At 41.0% G+C, this 23672-nt stretch overlaps 1 protein-coding gene across 7 annotated transcripts in view; it reads right to left on the bottom strand.

Annotated features, from left to right (window-relative positions):
• Positions 1-10146, bottom strand: part of LOC147152476 (mitogen-activated protein kinase kinase kinase kinase 4-like) — a 50405-nt gene extending 40259 nt beyond the window's left edge. For 3 of the 7 annotated variants that reach the window (XM_086046941.1, XM_086046950.1, XM_086046960.1), the window contains exons 1-2: positions 9841-10145; positions 9453-9518 (exon numbers count right to left, since the gene is read on the bottom strand). In XM_086046941.1, the coding sequence (XP_085903067.1) occupies positions 9453-9518; positions 9841-9897 (123 nt within the window). In that variant the 5' untranslated portion in view covers positions 9898-10145. Of the gene's footprint in view, positions 1-9452; positions 9519-9840 lie in introns of all 7 variants that reach the window. The other 4 variants (XM_086046968.1, XM_086046977.1, XM_086046986.1 and 1 more) reach the window with 2 other exon arrangements.
• Between the last annotated feature and the right edge of the window lie 13526 nt (positions 10147-23672).

Here is a 23672-nt window from a genome sequence, read left to right as displayed (position 1 = left end):
CGTCGGCTGACTCGCTTCGAGGCAGTATTAATACTCAATAATGTAAAATTACACAATGTGAAAGCAAGATTGACGATGATATCATTAACAATATCCCTCTAAGCCACATGGTTCAAAACCTAGGAAAAAAGTAGCAGCTTATAGTCCGGAAAATACGGTACTTTCTATTGTAACCGCGTGCACACGTGTGCACGCACAGCATCACAGATTCATCAAACAATAGCATTTCACTCGGGTTTGAAGTCAATGGCAGCGTGAAGTGGAGTTAACAGAAGCAAGTAAAGCACTTTAAATGAACATTGGGTGAAGGTTACACATACATGAATGAATCCTGTCTGCCAATGCCTTTCTTTGTGTCTCAACTTCAATACATTGTGATAATAGCCTGTCTGGAGAAATGCACACGAGAACAACAAAAGTTTTGTTCAAAAGAATCAGCCACTCAGAGATCTCTGTAGGTCTTGTGACTTGTGATTAGGCTGAGGGTCATCATGGGGGGAGGTGGCCACAAAAGAGATGTCAGCTTGAGAGGCTGAAGAAGTGTGTGTGTGTTGCATGTTCCATTTTTGCATTCCGCTGAATGCAATGAGGGAATGCCAAACCAAATGCCGCCTTATGCTACGGTCAGACTGGACGTGAATCGAACTATTCTCACGACACGATTATATATTAGGTCAATGCAGTTCACGTACACAGCAGAATTGTCGCATTTGCAGTGATGCGAATGGGGGCGGGCAATACTTAAATTAGTCAATTTTAACCGACACATCGCGGGGCGAGAGCTAGTTAGCATTGAGAATGTACTTACTAGGAATGTAACGGTACACTCGGGTGTATTAATACGTTTCGGTATGGCATTTTCGGTTCGGGCCACTTGCGTTCGGTTCGGTCCACTTATTAGCGCGACCTTACGCACGGACGCTGACTGTTGCGTGCGGGAGACGAGAGTGGCGGCATAAAAGAGATAGCCAGAAAAGAGCCAGAGCTCGAAGGTCCCCGCGTACACTGCAGTCTCCTGTTTGGGAACATTCTGGCTTTCCTGTTAAAATCGCCGATGGGGAAAGGTACGTGGAGGAGTCCCAAAGTTGTGTGCCGACATTGCAACATGAGATTGGCGGCTCTGTTGCAGATACTGTTGCACGTCTAACATGCACGGCATCATCCGACTGTGAATGTTTTTTAGACGAGGGAGCAAAAACGTTCAACTTAAACAGCGAGATTTATCATATTGTATCATCTTCCAGGAACGCCAGACGTAGTTTAATAATCACGTTTTTATTAATCCAAGTACAAATGGGCGCGCTCTTCTTTCTCCGCTGCCCCACTCGCATGTCGAGCGGTGCATTCATGAACCTCAGAAACATCACAACTCAGCAACACACAAATTCGACCACAACACAGATAACCCAATTCGTTACAATATGCTGTTGAACATTCAAACATTTCAATGCCTAAAAAGTTTATATAATTTCATAAAAACTTTTTAAAGTTACTGTATTTTTTCATTATAAAAAGAGTTTTAATATAGTTAGCAATAATTGTAACTGTTATTGTATGTATTTTTTTTAATCACAAAAAGTGTATACCCTATTATAGGACTATAAGTCGCATTTTTTTCCCATAGTTTGGCCGGGGGTGCGACTTATACTCTGGAGCGACTTATGTGTGAAATTATTAACACATTACTGTCATGGATTGTTAGTGCTGACTTGTGACTTATGTTTTGCCTCCCTCTGCAGGCGCTTTTGTCAGCACTAACAAGCCATGACAATTACTTCTATATCATTTCACATGTTATTGTAACCAACATAAAGGAACATAAGGTACATCCTAAAAGCTATTAAAATTCATGAATAATTTAAACGGTTAAAGTCTAATGTTTTGTTAAACTAACAGGCCTTGCTAGTCGAGGAAGCAAGCTTATCCAAACAGCTAAACATTCACAAAAGCAAACTCCACTGACTCCAGGTGTGCAGCGAAGTTGCCTGTTTATATTGTGAAACTGCACAAGAAACAGAAAATACTATCAATCTATGCATTACATACACATGTATTTTCATGGACATGAACAAGATGAGCCTATGCTAACGATTAGCGATCGCGATTAGCATTAGCAAAAGCGATTAGTATGTTGAGTCAACAACCTACAATCATCCACAATTCAGCTCGTGTATATTTGTCATTACACACAATTGTCTAAGTTTGTTTCAGACGATGGTTGAACAAGAATAAACCACAAACAGGCAGTTGGCTGCCTCTGGCTGAGGTATTGCATCATGCAGCCACAAACGTAGGGAGGAGCATACTCAGCAGAGAGGAGAGGAATACATAATGACGACCAAACACATAAATATTTTTGGAGACTTGGAAACATTCTACATGGTCGGGGATGAATAAAAGACTTATTTAAGCGATCTACTATAGTTTTGGTGAGTTTAAAGTCATCTTACCGTAACTTTCTTGTATGCTACATGTAGCATCGTAGCTCCGTGGAAATGATGTGTACTAAGCGCACACTTTCCTCCCAAAATGCGACTTGTACTCCAGTGCGTCTTATATATGTTTTTTCCCCTTTATTATGCATTTTATAGCTTGTGCAACTTGTACTCCGGAGCGATTTATAGTCCGGAAAATCCAGTACATGTACTGTAATGACGACTTGTGTTTAACTTGAATACTTATGTGTGTCATAGGCTATTGCTGCTGAGTGTTTAAAGATTTCATTGTCTTAATAATTTACAAAATTAAGAAAAATTTATCTTTATTGTTAGTGTATTTTTAATTCTGGTGTAATTTCTTAGAATAGCACCCGAATGGTTCGCTATTACTTATTTTTTCTAAAAATTGTACCATTTACTTGTCATCTTTTCTAAAAAAACATTTTTAAAAAATCTGGGTTTTTTTAACCGAAAATATACAGAACCGAAGTTTCCAAAAAACTGAACCGAACGGAAATGTGATTTTGCGTACCGTTAGACCCCTAGTACTTACTACATCACACATTGAGCATCCTGTGCGGGAAGCTTGGAGAAACAACGGAGGAATCAAATAATCATCACTGTACAACACAGTCAACTTCCAGTACTAGGACTGAGCCAAAAAGGAGCAGGTAAGCTTGGAGAATGGTGAGCAAGGAAGCCGGCGTATATCTGATAAGTGTATTTACTTGTTTACACTTGAACTGTGAACCAAAATAGCAATAGCATTCACCAAAGTTTTAGCACAACCACTGAACACTTGATTGGCAAACGATGTTCACTTTTTTTCTTTCAGAACGGGTAACCTCTCGTCTTATCTCTTGTAGCTTGCCACAAATGAACAGCTACGTTCAAAGTATCATAGTATCAAACTCCCCAGGGAAAAAACGAGGTGAAGTGTTGTTTTACCTTTGGTATGAACATGGGATTAGTTTTCCCAGTAGAGAAAGGAAGACATTAAGTCCCCACTGCAGTGTGGGTGCCGCATTTAACACCCCGCACACTGTGACCTCAGACCTTCCCTGTCAATCAGCATGCAGGCTCCTAGGACCTTAAACCAATGAGAGACTAGGGAGGCAACTCGGGAGGCAACTCGGGAGGCAACTCGGGAGGCAACTCGGGAGGCAACTCGGGAGGCAACTCAGGGGTTTTACTCCATCCCCTGCAACAAGCAAATCAAGGCAGCACAACACTTTGTTTAGAGCACTGAAAATTGCTGTTTGAGCACCAGTACATGCAGGCACCATCTGGCAATGCCTGTCTTGCCAAGCACAATCCCGGAGAAGACAGCATCTCATCCTGAGGGTAAGGGCAAAGCTACACAGAAAAATGGGACTGCTCGGCGGCTCAGACACATCCTCAGCACATCTAATCATGTCATGGAAACAAAACGAAAACATTGAACTAAACTAGAACTACTGTAACCACAGCCTTTGTTATCCTGCCTCATTGTCCAGAGCGAGGAACCTCAGATAGCAGACCGAGCCAGCCAAGTCTTACACCAGCTGATAAAGGGGAAAAAAAAGGAAGAGTCTCCCTCGGTGCAGCGCAGGAGTTTTTGGGGAGGGGAACATGGTGAGCAGCACACTGACTCGCTGTTTCTTTACTACAAACTGATCTCTCAGTGCTGACCCAGTTCATCCACTGAGCCCCAGTTAAACAACCCCAAAACAAACCCAACCCATTTCACAATATATATTTTTCCTAGTTAAAAACAAAACGTAGCTTGCAATGAAGCATTGGTTTGAAGTACCTTTAACTGATGCTGGCTCTGCGCACAGGTGCTCTCACAGTATGCTGCATTATATTGAATCTTCCACTCAGATCAGTAGGACGCAGTCCTGGCTGATTACTTTTTAATAATGGCTCAATCTGTCATTTGTAACATGACAATTCGGCTATCAACACACTGATCAGAAAACTGCAGAGAGCCGTGAGCTGCACAGTGCAGTTGGACTCATCCGGTTGCCTTTGCACTACTACTGCATAAATAGCAAAAAATAAGAAACAACTCAGTTCACTTTACCACCACAATTAAAAACCACAATAATTATGATGTTGAGTTATGGTATTACTTTCCTGAGAGTATCAGCAAAAAAAAAAAAAACGAAGCAGTATTATTATTTATTTCCATTATTATACAGTGAAGGAGCGCAACTCTTGTCAGTCTGTCAGACTGAACGTTCCAGGAGAAAGTCCGTCAGTGACATCGTTCCTGTATAAATTAAATAAATAAATATCTAAGACTGGACGTGTACTTTGCCACGTTAACGGCCACCTAACGTAACTACAACTATTTGCTTTATAAATGACGACTTCCCATTCAGCTCGCTCCCATTCACTGAGGCGCGCACGACACGATCTGCATTTTGGCATCCGAGACTGTGTGCTTGTCATCCAATGTTCCATGTTGAATTATCAATACTGTTAGGTACTACTGTTGTAAAAGACAATATGCATATGGCCGGTTGAGTCTCCAACTATCAAGCAATCAGCATTGAACTTCCTTGCCTTAAATGGACATGTACTTGACGCTTAAAAGCTGATTTTGTTTAGACGATGTGATTTCTGTATTTTTTATTATTTTATATTCATTTCAATGTAATTTTATCAATGATAATTTATTAATTTGGGGTTTTTGAGAGATTTTGATATGTTAAGATGTAATGTGAAAATACTGAGGGGAAAATGATATGGAAGCAGACATTCATATTATACACAAACACACAAGTTGATGATAAATGATGATTTGAACTGTAAGGAGAGGGCAGGACAAGATAAGCTTTTGCTTCCTTATTTCCTTTCTCAAACTTAATCATTTTTGTATAGTATGGCTATTTTTGTTGACTTTTTGGGTGTTTTCTAAGTTTTGATTGAGATAAAGATCACATTAAATGAAATAACTACAAAGAAACCACCATTGGCAGCCATACATGACCACGCCATGACGCTTTCACTGATGAGGTGCTATGTTTCACATCATGAGCAATTTCCTTTCCTTCGCCATACTCTTCTCTTCCTCTGGTACAAGTAAATCGTTGTCTCATCTGTCCATAGTAGGTTGTTACAGAACTGTAAAGTATTTTCTTTTAAGATATTGTTCGGCAAACTCAAATCGGGCCTTCCTGTTTTGGAGGCTTACAAATTGTTTACACTTTGTGGTGGACACTCTGTATTCATCTCATGAACCTACCTCCTGGAGAGTGTTCTTGATCGGGCCAACCACTATAAAGGTTTTTTTTTCCTTCACCAACGAGGGAAAAAAAATATATTCAGTACACCGGAGCATCCAGAATTCAGATCCCAAACCAACCACAGTTGTTTTCCGTGGTCTTCTGTGTCTTTTGGTGTTGCTAAGCTTGTTGGTGCGTTCTCTCTTTTTAAGAACTTTCCAAACAGTTGATTTGGACAAACCTAATGCTTTTATTATATATCTGATGAGTTTGTTTCAAATTTTCAGCTGCACCTTGCTTCATTGATAGTGACGGCTCATATTAAGAGTTCACAGAAACAGATACCAAATGCAAATAGTACACTTGAACTCTACACCTTTGGTTCATTTATTGCTAGCCATTTTCAGACCCTCATTTACCCCACTACATTAAAATATTGATTGATTTTCTGGATTCTAAAGAGACCAAAAATACATTGGCAGTGAAGGAGTTAATCTGCTCCTTGTAAGTGGTATAATGAGGGAATAACACCCACCCTGGAAAGGCTGAGCAGTCAATTGTACCATTACTTTTGTTCCTTTAAAAAGTGGAGGGGCACATATGCATACTGTTCTAGCGCCCACACCGTTCACCTGATTTGAATATAAATATCCCTAAATTAAAGCTGCAGGTAAAGCATATCTTGTTCGCTTCATCTCAAGTCCACTGTGGTACTGTTTCGAGCCAAAGAGATGACAATTATGTTCGTGTTCTAATTAGAGGTGGGCATTCGTGTGAGTACTGACAAGGTCCGTCAGTCCATCACTGACTGATTCGGGTTTTGCTGGCGAATGACGAATTACAGGAAACTTGACTGAAAAACTGACGGCCTAAGCACCGACGGAAGCGGGTTTTCACCAGAATCGTCACTAACTGGGTCAGTGCCGACGGACCTCCTCAGGCCGTTTCACTGACGACTGGCGGAAACATGCGCCGCATGTGTGACTACACCGGGGTTACTTTGAGCAGAGCAAAGGAGGGGAGGGTAAAAAAAAACATCGCTAGTCAATCTAGTGACCTTTGGTTATGTTGGCTGTAAAATCTCGTTTCCCATTCCGCCTTCCTGCTGCTTTTATACGTCCGGAAATATTGATAAAATGTGGATTGTAGAATAAATGCTAAAAACAGATTTCTTTCCCCATGATGCCACAGGGTATTGACTTGCGCATGCATACAAATTGTTATTTTTTGCATTCACCTACATTATACCACTGTGTTTGGAAATTGAGTATGTAAACATTGTTTATTAGTAATTTTATGTTTTATTTCTTTATTATGTCTGCAGTGATTTCCATCTGCCATTATTTCCCATAATGCCACGAGGTATTGACTTGCTATTAGGGTTGGGCGATATACATCGTCATAGATATCATTGTTAATCTTGCTTTCACGCTGTGCAATTTTACATTGAGTATTAATACTCCCTCGAGAAGCATAACATGTCAGTCATTGGCCTCAAAGTATGAGGAAATGCTGAAACCCTAATTCGGCAAATCAGTGTGCATAGACAGCAGTGGAGGAGGACATGATAATCATTCACCGAATGAGCGGGCAGGACCCAGTCATGTGACTCTGTTAGCACTGCAGCCAAGCTACGTTTCAAATATGGAGAAGTGTCGAGTGGGGAATTATAGCAAGGCGCGAGTCCACGTAGTCCGTAATCGGTCAATGGTTTGGGGTTGACAAGACTGACGTCGGTGGGAATGGCATTGTTAGAAGTGCCAAAATGGTCACCGTGAAGAGCAATTCTGTTCCACCACAAGCCATATGGATTACGAAGAAAATTTGGCGACCGCCCAAGCACGCTAAACAAAACTTAGTAAATACACACACACTCGGAAAACAGTCACCAAGTTGAGCTAACAAACACAAACGTCCACACACAATACTTTAGCAAGCAAGTCAAACGTGACAGCTTGGATGTTCGGTTAACATTGAGTTTACACGCTTGTAGTCCGCATCATTCATAACTAGCCTGTATTCTCGAGGCATGTTGCACATACTACGGCGGCTTATTAGTGTGATGCCAGGATACACCCAAACATGAATGAAGCCACAAGTCTACCTATCACAGTGATGGATGAGTGGGAAAATGCACTTTTCGGAAAGTTGCAGTTTTGTTACTCAACTTTACTCCGAATACGGTGGCATAAGAATGGGTGTTGTCATGACGATGTCTTTTTTTTCTCTCGCTGGGTGACACAAATACACCGTCACACAAATCACATATCAAATAAGCTTTTTTTTCCCCATTCTGATTGCTGTAGTAAACACCTTTTTCTCATTCTGATTGCTCTAGTCGTCGGCAGTGGTGCATCAGTACTTACTGGAGCTCAAAATGTCATTATATGTCATAACATTATGGAATAATAAGAGACATTTAAATGATAAATATTCCCAAAAATCAATGTAAGTCTAGACATAATTTTTAATTCTTCATTGTGAAATATTGCCATAGAATATCGTTGTTTTGCAGAAGCTGTATTAAGAAGACCTGTTATTCACAAACGCTTTCTATCCAAAATTGCTTGAAGCAAGCGTAGATCTAAAATATTCTTTCTAGAATATCGAGTTAAAGTTTTTGAATAAATAGAGATATATTATTTTATCTTATATCGCCCACCCCTACTTGCTATGTTTTTAGCATTCAGCATTTTATCAATACAGTCTAACAGACGTAGTAAATACGTTCTAATGTGTTAGAAAACTCATTCAAATGAGTTTGCAAATACGTCCCACAGACCACAATGACGTTGTCCCATATTGCGGAAGCGTGGTTAAAATAACGATGACTGAGTGCTGAGTCGGCCGCTAGCGAATGACAAATGACGGACCTGGTGACATTTATTGATGTGCTCACAACTGCTATTACCCTTGTGAATTGTTCTCTAAAAACAGAGGTGACGAACTGTAATTTAGCGATGAAGGAATTAAGCGCGGTTAAAATACCGAAGGCGGAATGACGATGACAGTTTGGTTCAGCTTGAAATAATGACGGACTGACGATGACGGACGAGTGGCCCGTCTGCTGGCGAATGACAGACCAGCAAAATTTACTTAAGAACCCATCTTTGGTCCAATATGCATGGACCTGATTGTTAATTGATTGTCAAAACATGAGAATTCATTTGGAATTAGGCACTTGGAACTGCATTGTAACCTAAATTGTGCATGCATGCGTACTTACAATGTTGCAACAACCATCCCTGGATAAAACATATGTATCCACATCACACTTCCCCCCCAGCAGCCAGTAAAGTTAATTTCTCAAAGAGAAACAGAACACCAGAAGCTGAATTGTCAGTGCTAAGGATTCCCATTCACTAAGCTGGACTTAGTTCTGACCAGAAAATTAAGATTGGTTCTGATTTCGAACTGAACGCATGCAATAAGATTAGTCGTTTCCCCATTCGCGCCTTCTCATCTACTTATCAGGAAGGTGGGTGATGTAAGACAGTTGATGAATCAGACTGATTCACTCTTTTACTTAAAACTCACATTTGGTTACATTAACAATCAACAACAGCTCCAAATCAGAGCCAGACAACTGAGCCTAGACAAAAGTGATGTCATGTTTATGCAGCACATATCGGCACCGTAGTTTGACAGCAACATCTGCAAGATTTCCATTTGAAAACGGGAGTTGTTTTGTTCTCACGAAGGACATCAGTAGTGGAAAAACAAAACAAAAAAAAACAAAAAAAAGCATGTGGTGATCATCTGTCTCCTGCAGGACAGAGCACGCACTGCACCTCCAACCAACCTTGTATACTTGTCCGTAGGTGCCATTTCCAACCACCTCCACCAATTCAAATATCCCGGCTGGGTCCTAGAAGAGAAAAGATAAGAGTGTATGTTAAGAAAAGTAGATATCCACTGTTCTGAGGAGCATTGTGCGCGGTGAGCCAGCTGTTGCCCCCTGCTTAAGCCTCATGTGCCAAATACATTGTGGAACAAAGGAAAATCAGACAGCGGCAACACCTCGCGGCGACTCAGCGCTCCTTTTCACCGCTTCGTCCGAGACATCTGTGCCTCGATTGAAGGCCACTCGCGTTAGCCACACGGTACGGCGGGTGGTTTGTCGAGTTGCGTTAAATACAAGCGAAGGAAACATTTTTAAAAACACACGGTCTCGTGTCGGAAGCACTCACCCGCAGTGAAGCCAAGTCGATGTCTACTAGACTTTTAGCAGGGGAGTCGTTCGCCATCTTTCATATAAACGCCGTGTTTCCCTTTACAGCTACTATTAACGTGTCCACGAATGTCTCATTTGCGTGGAGCTCAGTGGATATTTTGAATTAAAGGATGTAGCGTATTCCTCTCTGTATGGTCCGCTTATCGGTAGGGGACGCTGGACTCTTTCTACTCCATGTTGAGGTGGCAGCAACGGACTCCCTGTTCCTGTTAGCTCTCAAGCTCTAGCCGCCCTAGCCGCTGCCCTGAAGCAGGGTTACTGACTTCCGTCAACGATATTTCAAAGTAAAAAGCATCCTTTTGGACATAGCGTTTTGTAATGATTACGATCAGTATCTTTTTTGTGAGTCAACGTGAACATAAGAGACCGATCTCCGTTTAATATTTAATCGCAGGGTGACGTTTCTTCTTTTTTATGACCCTCAATATTGACCCAAACTTAAATATTACACTGAAAGTATAAGTGCCCAATTTCCGTTTTTTTTTTGTTTTTTTTGTGTGTGGTAATGTTTGCCCGCAGCCCGGTAGCTTGTCGAAAGAGCTGCACCAGCGACGCAGCCCATCAACTCCGAAAGAACACTCAGCGGACAACTGGTCCTCGGTACACCTAGCACGGACCACACACCGCAGCTGCCAGTTTACTACACGTAGCCCGTAAAAGATGTACAACCCCATCCGCTTGTGGTCATGCTCACGAATACTTCATTGTCAATATTGGTGGACAAGGGTGTGGCAAGTGATGCTCATGCAGTAGTTCTAATACTATGCTGTTGTAGTTTTGGACAATCTTATAGGGACCCTCGGGGCACAATGAGCACAAACTTTTTTTTACAAACTCCTCAACTCAAGTACAGAAATTAATTCACAATAGCGCCCTGCACAAAAGTCTACCTTTGGGTCAAATGCTTCAGAACACCAATGTTGGCTATTACAGTTATGCAGATAAGATAAGATAAGAATGCCTTTATTGATCCCACAGTGGGGAAATTTTCATTGTTACAGCAGCAAAGATATAGGTCACACAGGGACGGCGGCATAATGTAGCCAATAATGTATAACATTGACGGCAAACATTCGGGATCAAACCTATGTAAATATACGCAGTAACGCGTATATACACACCAACATACATCTACATAAAAAGTATGAGGAACACTCATTTTGGCCTGTACATAGTACAGAGGAAAAATACTCTACGTAAGTGACTGCAGTGCTGTAGTGAAATGTAAGGAACAGCATTGGATAAAAATAAAACTAGACTAACAGTAGTGGGGAATGTTGAGTATTGCACGGTATTACAGTAGTGGGGAATATTGGGTATTGCACGATATGAGCTCAGGTGCAGGACTGCACAATTGCACTAGTGTCCGCCAGTTTGTAGAGACTACACAATGTTCTTGTTAAAGAGTCTGACAGCAGCAGGCAAGAAGGAACGGCGGAATCTCTCCTTTGCACAGCGAGGGTGTAACAGTCTGTCACTGAAGGAGCTGTGGAGTGCTGTTAGGGTGCCCTGGAGGGGGTGGTCCGGGTTGTCCAGCATTGATGACAGCTTGGCCAACATCCTCCTGTCCCCCACCGAGTCCACAGAGTCCAGGGAGCAGCCCAGGACAGACCAGTTTGTCCCGCCGTTTCTTGTCCCGGGCCGAGACGCCGCCTGCCCAGGTGACCACTCCCTGGAAGATGACTGATGCAACCACCGAGTCATAAAAGTTCCTGAGGAGTGTCCCCTGAACCCTAAAAGACCTCAGTCTCCTGAGTAGGAAGAGTCTGCTCTGACTCTTCCTATAGAGGGCGTCTGTGTTGTCGTACCAGTCCAGTTTATTGTTCAGGTGAACACCCAGGTACTTGTAAGTTGAGACTCTCTCAACATCTGTTCCCCGGATATTCACTGGTGAAGGTGAAGAGTGCTGGCGCCTACCGAAATCCACCACCATTTCTTTGGATTTCCCCGCATTGATCAGGAGGCGGTTCTGCTGGCACCAGTCCACAAAACCCTGAGTAAGTTCTCTGTACTCCCGATCATCTCCGCCTGTGATGAGGCCGACAATCGCAGAGTCGTCAGAGAACTTCTGCAGGTGACAGGTAGGGGTGTTGTAGTTGAAGTCCGAGGTGTAGAGGGTGAACAGGAAGGGAGCCAAGACAGTTCCCTGTGGGGCCCCCGTGCTACAGAGGAGCACGTCAGACACACAGTCCTGTGTCCTCACATACTGTGGCCGGTTTGTGAGGTAGTCCTGGATCCATGTGGTGAGGTGGTGCGCCACCCCCGCCCGCTCCAGCTTGTCTCCCAGTAGGGTGGGCTGGATGGTGTTGAAAGCACTGGAGAAATCAAAGAACATGATCCTCACAGTGCTCCCCGCCTTCTCCAGGTGGGAGAGTGAAGTGTGGAGGAGGTAGATGATGGCATCATCCACACTGATGCCAGGCTGGTATGCGAACTGGAGTGGGTCCATTGAGGAGCTCACCAGGGGGCGCAGGTGGACAAGGACCAGTCTCTCCAGGGTCTTCATCAGGTGAGACGTCAGCGCCACCGGTCTGAAGCTGTTGAGCTCCTTCGGGTGGGGGGTCTTTGGCACCGGGACCAGGCAGGATGTTTTCCATAGCTGGGGGACCCTGCCCAGCTTCAGGCTCAGGTTGAACATGTGCTGGACAATTCCACACAGCTGGTCTGCGCAGGATTTGAGGAGCTGGGGGCTGATGCCATCTGGACCCGCTGCCTTCCTCGCCTTCATCTTCTTCAGCTGGTTCCTCACCTGAGATGTTGTGAAGGCCAAGGCTGGGCAGGAGGGAGTGGCGGCTATCTGGTGTAGCTGGGAGCTGGAGACTGTGGAGAAAAGAGGGGAGGGGGTGACTCCAGCAGGAGGAGTAGGTGGAGGCTGCAGCAGGAGAGACTGAGTGGGGGCAGGCATCTGATCGAACCTATTTGCCCACTGCAGGTCCCCCCCAGTCAGGAGACACACAGCTACTGTATATTTATCAATGTCCCCAAATGACGGCAGTTCTATGGAAGTAAATCTGTGCCATCGGAGTTTGAATTCAAAGTTCTAACATTGAATTTTTTTTTTACCATCGAATTTCTAACACTGAATTTTTTTACCATCAAAATTCCTAATTGAATTTTTTCAGCACTGAAATTCAATATGTAAAAAAATTTGCCTGCAAAAATTCAGCTGAACAAAATTTGCCAGCAAAAAAAAAAAATCAGCTGCAAAAAAAATTCAACTGCAAAAAATTTGCCTGCAAAAAATTCAGCTACAAAAAATTCAGTTACACAATCCGGGTATTTAAGGAGGAGCTAATCGATACCCGTGTCAAGTCATCCAACGTTCAACCAATCAGGTTTAGCTCCGCTGGTCAAGTGACTCCCGACATGTAAAAAGAGGTTGTACAATCTTTCCAAACGCAACTGGTGGTCCTGCAGTGAGTTTGTTTGCTCTATTAGCCCTTTGTGTTTGTAAAATTGAATAATAGTTATTACTTTTACAGTGGAATATTAGTTATTACTTAACACGTTGCACATTAAGCCGACTTAGTGAACAATAGCTGCATTGAACTTTTATTGAGGTGGCGTTCGTGAAAACTGCGTAATTTAGCACACAGGGGGTAGAACAAGCTCGTCCCATGAATAACTCTATGCTGTTACGTGGGACCGCTCACGTCGGTAGCTCACTTGCTAGTTACGCTGTCACCTCGGCTTTCTGCAGTGATCCGGATTCGACTTCGTTCTCACTCAATGGCAAACATTTGAAACAAAAGTGTTTAGAATGAATTATTGTCCCATTCCAGGGCGACGGGGTTTCCTAACGTTTGTAATGTTTAGAGTTCGAGAAATTTTTATTATTGTTATTTCGGCATCGTCAAGGAGGTCAACATAAAACAAGTAATAACAAGGATGATGACGAAGCCTGAATTGTGTTGCATGACTTGTTTAAAATTGTATATCATTATCTACAGAGGAGGTGTAGTCCTCATTTTTGTCAATCAGATTATGGTAACTAACAGTCATTAAAAGCCAATACCGTAGCTGGTTTCTGGTACAGTTGTTACTTTTTTTGTGTTGATGATAGGGCAGTCATAGTATAATATTTTGTATATTATTAGCCTTTCACTTAAAGGTCTGGTTGGGCCGTGATGGCCATGTTTTAACTAACAAGTTCATTTTATATATTTTTTGATCAGGAAAATGAAAAGCTTTGTCATTTTCTATTTTATTAATAAATTTGGGAGAAATTATGAAATAAGTGACTCCATGAATAACGCCTCTTGTTAATGAGAATGGCTGCGCCCCCTACCGTTCTATCCTTGTTTGGTCGGAGTCACTGGAGGAACCGATTACAAACTCTCCATTGGAAATCATTGTACTTTTATTGCTTGTAACGTTCAAAAAGGTGATCAATTGGCACCAAAATTTATGTGGACATCCTTACAAATGACCACTTCAACATATCAAAAGGATGAACCTCTCCGTGGCTGATTTATACAAATGTATCTGACTGCAGACCACAGAACACGGTACAGAACACCCCCTACGCCCCGGTACTGAACGCCCCCTTGACCACCCCTTACCCCCCGTTACGGAAGCAATGAAGCAATCATCGCTGCAGCACCTGTCAGGATTGTAGTCAGAAGTGAACCTAGAGTGACCGGATCCAAACTCACCAGATGCGGGACGGGGAGTATGCTTGTGGGGGACGTAGCTGACGCTCGCGACGGACACCAAAAATGCATATGGTACAGCTTGTCATCTGTTCAGTAACATATAATAAGCTGTAACAAAATAACAATTATAGATCTACAAATAAAAACACAGAATTGCAGTTGAAATTATCCTAATTTTACAAAAATACAACACAAACTACAAGTAAAAAGGTAAATCTCTGAGACATTCATATCAATAGGAGCTCACAATAAAGGCTGAAATTAGTCAGTCAGTCTCATCATATCTTGAGGTAGATGCACTTTAACAATAGTTACACTCACACAATAGAACCTTGTCAAATCTCAAGTCAACATGTAGAGCATGAAGTGCAGTAACAATTTATTACAATCACAAAGACAATCCTAAAAAAGACAGCCTACTGCAACGACTGCAATTCAAATTATTTTTCAAACAGCCACAGCATAAACAAAAATAAAACAAGAAGTATATCAAAAATAGTCAGGAGATAACAATACTGTAACTACAATCAATTCAGTTGTAAACAAACGTGTCCACCATAGCAGCACTATGCACTTCCAGAACCAAGGAAAGCACTGATGAAACACTTTCGGTTATGTCCATCACAACTCAAGTCTTTCAGTTTTCTCCATAACAGCAACAGCAGCCACAAAGTTCACAGAAAGCTTTATCTGACTTTATCTGACTTCACTCACGGACAATGAGTTCCCAGACTTGTTGTAACTGCATTTCATTTCCTTTGCAGTATTCTTACTTTCTTTAGAGTTCTCCATTTTCATTAATTCATCGCAAATTTCTGGAACATGTCGCTAAAATGCTTGTTTTTGTTTGTTTTTGGTAGGCGTATCTTTAAAAAACAACTACTGTATTGCCTCGATGTGTGCCCGGCTGTTTGATTGACAGCATACCCCTGCCTCTCACAGTCCCGCACACAGACAGTCACACCCGCCCGAACACCGTGTCAAGGGGGCGTTCCATATCGTGGTCTGTGGGCTGAAGTCAGACCCCTCTCGATTTATATATGAGAATGAGGAAATGTGGAAGGGAGCATGAGCTACATAGATTTATGCTGGGACGAGCGCACACTGCTTCTTTGCTTGAAAAAAAAAAGAAAAAAAAAAAAACACTGCTCCTTTGCTGATCACGGTTAGGACGAGCGAGGCATTTAACACCAGTCAGGATATTTACAGAGACTGAAGTGGGAATAAGGAGATGTCCCAGGCCCCAGTTTTTTGACCGACAACACGCCGTCCAATGGAACATAACAGCCGAAATGGTGAGTTCCAATGCGGCCACACTCGGCTGTGAAGTCGGATGTGCACGTTCAAGACACCCCCAGTGTGGGGGGTAAAGATCCATGCTTGCCAGTCGCCGTCTGACAAGAGCTTAGCGTCGCTAAATGTCCGAAATATAAGCAGTCGGGGTTCGTGTGCGCATTCATGCTCTTGTCCGCTTCAGCCTGTGTAAGTGGAGAAGCGATCGCCACAGTATTTTTGATTTTGTGGAGGTGATCATGATCAGATCACGCTTTATGTCAATAAATCCAAACTATTGTGCAGAACACTTTTATACGTTCACAGGTTGAAGTGGACAAGAGTAGTAATTTGCATTTGCATTTGGGTGGCGATCGGTCGCCGTTTTAGACAACAGATCTGACAAAGCGAGCTATTACCACGCTCGGCTCCCTCCCGTGACGTAGACCGCTGAGACCGAAAAAATAACAAGTCCAGCCGCCATAAAGGGGCGGGGCAATTTGTCGTAAATCTAATCACAAAAAAAGCCCTTAAATCACTACAGAGTGTTTTGAGGCGGGCACTTTAGTACTGATGTCATTTTTACATGCAAACCTATTAGTGCCAATGTTAAGCTCATCTAAGTGTCTTTAAGTTACCAGTACCCTTCAATCTCCAAATTTTTGATAGATATTTTGCAAAACCACCTCCGCAAGTATGGCATGTCATGTGGAAAAAACAAGTGTGTAAAAATTCAATAGGCTACAAGGCCCCACACGTTAACATCAAGTAACTGCGATTGCACATATGAAAGCAAAAACAAAACAAAACAACCAAAAGGTAAGGGATGACATAATGCAAGAAGGAAAATTAAACAGATTATAATGATAGACATGGCAATGGCAAGTATCATAATAATTACACCTGTAAAATCAAATGGAACCTCTATGACGGTATACCAGGAGTACTGCAAATACATAAAAACTTTATTTTCTGTCAATGCATGCACATTAGAAAGGTGAATGAAAACAAAAAGGCCTCCATTGTGAGAGAAGGACTCGTGCACCAAAACAAATTGCTCTCGCATAGCTTTCTGATGTACAGGTCATTTCAATCAGGTGTGTTGTAGAAGGGCGACATCTAAAATATGCAGGATCGAGGACCGGCCTTTGACAGCTGTGCCTTAGAGGCTAGTTTGCTCTTACCATTATCGTGAAGATTCCATGGTCATTGCTGACGAGATGTTGTCCAGGAAGCCCCTGTAAAGATATTTCGGAAATGAACAGAAACCAAGCTACAAACGTCACCAGCTTTAATACAGCATCAGTATGTTAGTGTAAACTGCAAATGTAAAAATAGAAACAGAATGACATTGCAACAGCCCAAATAATGACATACATTATTATTGGAAAATTCAAATAATTGTTTTTACTTTAATATCCATGACTGACAACTCTGCCCATAGTCCTGTGCATCAGTCCTGGTACAAATATAGAAAGAAAGGCGTAAAAAAAGGTCAGACAAGTAAAACTTTCCATGAACAATAGTTAACAGAGTCTGTGCAAGTCTGAGGAGAGAGACTGCCCAAGAACGATAGTCAATAGAGTTTGGGTCAAGTCTGACAAACACAATTCTTCATGAACAGAGTCAACAGAGTATGAGGAACAAGACTGTCCAGTAAACATTTTGTTTTAGAAAGGTGAAGATGGATTGATAACATTTGTGTCTGAAGCCTTGTCTGTTGGTTGAATTTAATGAATCCATGAACAATATCTCTTTCTTAAAGTGGAAGTGAACGCAAAACTTTTTTTTTTCAAGAATATGTTCCACGCGAGCCCACTAGATGAAACAGGGCATTCTGATAAATATTGCATTTGTGGAATAAGTGTTAATCCACTCGTTTTTAGCCATCTCTGGGGGCGGACATTTTGTCTTCTGTCGACTGAAAATGACATTACAACTGCTCACAACGAACAATCACGGCTCAGTTTCAGAAATTCAGATTCTGAATTTTCTGAAATTCAAATTATGAATTTCTAAAGAAATCTTCAAATGTTATAGTAAACTGTATTCATCCGCTTACTCACCCTGAGATGCAGATACTTTCTTTGCATATTGTCGCTGTCCTGTGAAAAACACTTATCTCCAATTTTGGAAACCTTTTTAAATGTTCACTTTAATGCTAATTCTGTAATGCGGAAACATGATTCAGGTAAAAATAAGAAAATTAGAAAAAAAATAGAGATAACTGTTTTACACATGACAGCGACAATATGTTAAGGTATGGACCCTCAGAATTGATGAGTGTTTCAAAAATGTTTGTGAGGCGGACATTAGTATGGCAGAAGTGGAAAAAGCTATGAAATGCTTAGCATTGGCTAAATCTCCAGGATCAGATGGTCTAACAAGTAATTTTTATCGGCATTTTTGGGAACATCTTAAAAACCTCTGTTTTCATATGTTAAGAGAAATATCTGAATCCCTCACTCTTCCACCTAATATGAAGCAAGGAATAATCACACTCATCCCCAAACCTGAAAAAGACCACAAAGTAATAGATCATTTTAGACCTATAACATTGCTCAATAACGATTATAAAATTTTAACTCATATGATGTCTTGTAATTTGTTTCAAAGTAAGGTGAACCTCTCACTACCTTTGCTTTTGGTGGATGGACACAATATCACGGATCCTAATATACCTAATGTCATAATCTGACAATTCTTGGTTAAAGAACTGTATCCATTCGCATCAAACCAAATTTCAATCCTAAACATTTTCTCAAAAGAAGAAGTTAAAAGTTTGAGATCTAAATTCTTTAAATTTCCCATTCCCCCAAAGAAAAGGAAATTCATTATAAAATTCTCAATAGGGTTTAGCCATCGTCTGAATTTTTAACCCCTTGCCACTCCCTTGGTATTTTGCCTAAAAAGGTGCACCCAAAGTAAAACTGAAGCTGTACTTTACATTTGTACATTTGGAGTATCAGCATAGTTTTGGTCTCTTTTTGAAGATAACACATTGATTTTTTCTCCTCATTCATTCATTCATTCATTATCCATACCACTTGTCCTCACAAGGGTCGCGGGCGTGCTGGAGCCTATCCCAGCTGTCTTCGGGCAGTAGGCAGGGGACACCCTGAATTGGTTGCCAGCCAATCGCAGGGCACACAGAGACAAACATCCGCACTCACAATCACACCTAGGGGCAATTTAGAGAGTCCAATCAACTTACCATGCATGTTTTTGGAATGTGGGAGGATTTTTCTCCTCAACTGTCAGAATATTTTTTAAGTGTGACTGGCACTGAATTATGGAAGTTTGAATACATAAGAGAAGGTGGATTTTATGTCCGCCTATTTTTTTTCTTTTCCAAAAATCTGCCTGGAAAATGTTGTATTAGGCGGTGGACTAAAGTAACACAACAGGATTACAGCTCAAATGCTGCTCCAATTCCATTTCAAATTTGACAATAATATGACAGAAAATTAGCATTTTACACAAGTTTTACTAAGGTTCCAGGCGAACCAAAAGTGTGCCATTTGAATCCCATTGCAGTCATGTTGCAACCATGTTCACATACGTAGGGAAAAGGCTGCTATTGTGGAATGCTTCAACAATCATACGTTCTAATGAAAAGTAAGACTTGGCGCTATCATGTCGTACATCCAGATTTTAAAAGCCCGCAGAAAAATCAAAGAAGGTGACGCGATATGACGTGCGCTCTGACGCACAGCCCTGATGTCGCTGGGCTTTGAAAGTGTGTGTTCGCCCGGTGTTTTTGTTGAAAACAGTTTCCATGGTTTTTTTTTAAGAATTTCATTGCCCCGTTGAATGCATCAATCACCAGCTTAGCAATTTTGGTTGTGACTGCAAACATAACTGACGAATCATCCATAGGGGTGGCACTATTTACGCATGTAATATGTTCATTGGCGAGGCCAAGATGGCGGTGGAGGGAGCAGACATGTTGTGAGCACCTCTGAGCAGTGTTCCCTAAAAGATGGTATAAATGGAAAATAATACTCCGTAAAACTCACGGTAATTCGTATACTACTTTAGTGATTCTCAACCTTCTGGAATAAGAAGCTGTAACCCGTTTTTGTTGAAAACTAATGACCACCGTCATAACAATGAACAAAGACAGGCGAAGAGCGCTTTCAACGCATGATTACTGTGGCACAGAAAACATGGAAACAAATGCCAAAGGACAGAAGAATATATTGTCATCGCCCTCCAAAGAGGTAACACCATTGAAGAAGCAGAAAGGAGAAGCAGACACTGGACAAGGAACTGCCATCTTAGCGAAACTTGACAAGTTGGCATTGATGATGGATAACTTTGGTCAAGACTTGAGACTAAACACGGTAACGATTGCCAATATTGCCAAAGCGGTTGAATTCAACTCAGCCGAAATTAAGGATTGCGAAGAGAAGAATAAGGAGTTGAATGCTGAAATGCAACAACTCAAAACAATGAACGCTGACATGGACAAGAAAGTTACAGAGTTGGAAAAAAAAGTGGCTGAGGCCGAAAGATACAAGAAAAGATGGAACCTGCGACTGAATGGCTTGAAGGAGGACACAGAAGAAGACACGTGGGATGTTGTTTCAAACATCGTTTGCAAGATAAAGCCACATTGGAAGGATAACATGCATCTCATCATGGACTCCGTGCATCGCATCGGATCCCTCAACACCATTGGTCCACGGCAAATCATCCTACAGTTCACTGGAAGACGACACAGAGATGAGATCTGGAGAAGCGCCAAGAACCACGCCGTCTGCAAAGACCTCAACATTCGCTTTGCAGAGGACCTCACGAAGGAAGATCGGGAGGCTCGAAAAGCTGTGTGGCCAAAAATGGAGCAAGCAAGAGAGGCGGGACTGAAGGCAGTGTTCCGAGGTCCACACGCATTCATCAACGGACAGAGAGTCAAGCCGTAATCACTTTCAGAAGGGTTCGAATCCACACAAGAATGTGAGTTTGGAGTTTTACAAGTTAAATGTTTATTGGGTTTCACTGCAGTAATACGTGGTTAATTATCAGATAATAATCTGATAATTGATATGTTTCTACACATTCATCATTTAATATTCTCTTAAATTTTTTATTTTTATTTCATTTAATTGTATGTTCAAGTTAAAAACAAATGTTTCACTGGTATCCATCAATGCAAGGGGTCTAAGAGATATGACGAAAAGGAAGAGTTTTTTTCTGTTTTGTAAAGGAAGAAAAGTAAACATTGTTTTCTTACAAGAGACTCATTCTACAAAAGAAGAAGAATATTTTGGTCTACACAAAATTTACTTTAGTCATGGCACGTCAAGATCAGCAGGGGTCGCTATTTTGTTATGCAACTTCCCAGGAGAAGTTGTGTCAGCTGGTGCAAATGGACATTGGTTAACTATAACAGTAATTATTGATCATTTATAGTTCATCCTAGTTAATGTATATGGCTATAACAATACAAGGGACAACAGTTCATTGTTGGAAGGGATTTCTTCGCACTTGGAAGATATTCATTTTTCACATCCAACAGATAACATTATAATTGGGGGGGATCTGAATTTAAAACATGCTGATTTTTTGGATAGGTTTCCAAATACATTCCCTACAAATCATCCCAATCCAATTTTCACAAATTTCTGTAAGGAGCTAGGTCTAATAGATATTTGGCGACACACGCATCCCGGAATACTTCAATACTCATGGTTCAGCCCCAATTATAATCTCAAATCAAGGATTGACCACTGGCTTGTTGCCAATCAGTTCTTAGGCTATGATCTCAATTCTTGTATTTCTGCTGCACCACTATCTGATCATTGTGTTATTCACCTTTGCATTAAACCAAAAATGCAAAGTATACATACAACTAAGTACTGGAAATGTAACTCAAATCTTTTAAAAAATGAGACCTATTGTGAACATATTAAATCGATAATATCAGAGATTGTTAATCGAGAAGACATTCCAATACCAGTTAAAAAATGGGAGTTTCTTAAGTATAAAATTTGTCGGTTCAATATATCATTTAGCAAAATTAAAAAGGCTTTGGAAGAGAAAGAATTTACCATAATTAAATAGCTGAAAATGTATTGCAATAAACCGGACCCAACAGAAGAGGACAGGAAAAAGATACTTGAACTGCAACCCGAACTTGATGCAATTTTTACACAAAGAGCACAGGGAGCATTCATTATATCAAGAGCTAAATGGATAGAGGAAGGCGAAAAAATTCACCTTATTTTTGTGGCCTCAAAAGAAAAAGACAGGAAAGGAATAATGTCAAATATCTCTTTATTGATCATGTTGAAGTCACAGACGAAAAGCAAATTTCCTCTGAATTTTACACATTTTATAACAAACTATACACTTCCAAATTTTCAAAGTAATATTGTGACATATTTCTCAAAGAGACAGCCGCACATGTTCCCACTATAAATCCTGATTATAAAAAAAAACTTGTGACGAATAAATCCCAATGGCAGAGCTCGATACAGTCAGTCAACCGCGCTCCTGGCTCGGATGGGCTGACAGGAGCCTTTTATAAACACTTTTGGCAGGAAATGCGAATACTTTTGTATCAAGTCTTTTCAGACATATTTACTACTTGCGCCCTGCGACTGGCTGGCGACCAGTTCGGGGTGTAGTCTGCCTTCGCCCATTGACGGCTGGGATAGGCTCCAGCAACTCCCCGCGACCCTATATAGGATAAGCGGTTTGGAAGATGACATGACATGACATGACATTTACTACTTGCGTTCTCCCACAATGGCACATGGGGTCATTATCTCAATTCCAAAGCCTGGTAAAGATCCAAGATACATTGAAAACAGAAGACCTATTACCTTAAGAAACTCAGCCCATAAACTACTAACTTAGGTTTTCACAACTCGTCTCTGTTCCGGAATATCTAATATAGTAGACCATACTCAGTTTGGATTCTTAAAAGGCAGATCAATTCATAATAATATAGGGCTGGTAATGGATATTATTGAATACAATAATCTTATTGAGGATGAGGGATTCCTTCTATTTTTGGATTTTTACAAAGCCTTTGATTCGGTGGAGCATTCATTCATCCTAGCTGTGCTTGAATTATTCGGTTTTGGCATTAGGTTTTTGAAGAATGATTGTAGGTCTTTATCAGAATATAAACAGTTGTGTCTCTTTACAACTCTAGTTTCAAAATAAATGTAGGAATCCCGCAGGGCTGTCCAATATCACCATATTGGTTTAATCTAGTCACACAGATGCTAGCCGTATACATAAAAACGTGTGTTGACTTTAAGAAACTAAATATATTAGGAAGTGAAGTAGTGATCAGCCAACTGGCTGATGACACAACTCTTTTTCTTAAAAATCGTTATCAAATACCCATAGCTACAGAAAAAAATAAAAAATTCTCTTTAGCGTCAGGGCTAACTCTAAATCTTCAGAAATGTGAACTTTTAGCTATACATGATACAGAATTAGAAAATATTCATAACATTCCAGTCAAATCTGTAATAAAATACCTAGGTGTTTATCTAACAAAGAATAAGAAGCAGAGTCAGACTCTGAATATTAAAAATAAAATAAAACAATGTAAGTCCCAACTTGATTTACGGCTGCAGCGAGATTTATCGATCATAGGCCGAATCTATTTAACCAAAGTAGAAAATTTATCAAGATGCATTTACCCGGCCTACTCCCAAGCAATTCCAAATAAACTGATCAAATCTATCAACCAAATTAATTTCAACTTTATTTGGCGAAATAAACCACGTTACATGAAAAAAGGTCACCTGGTTAAAGAAATAGATTGATAATAGATATTGATTGCCTCAATGGGACCTTGAAAATAAATTGTCTTAAATCATGGGCTATTAATAGAGAC

The sequence above is a fragment of the Filicampus tigris genome, chromosome 1 (assembly GCF_054856515.1).
Source record: "Filicampus tigris isolate MCC_2025a chromosome 1, RoL_Ftig_1.0, whole genome shotgun sequence".
In the NCBI taxonomy this organism is placed as follows: domain Eukaryota; kingdom Metazoa; phylum Chordata; class Actinopteri; order Syngnathiformes; family Syngnathidae; genus Filicampus; species Filicampus tigris.
Note: the sequence above shows the minus strand (reverse complement) of the source record. Positions and strands in the feature narration are given on the sequence as shown.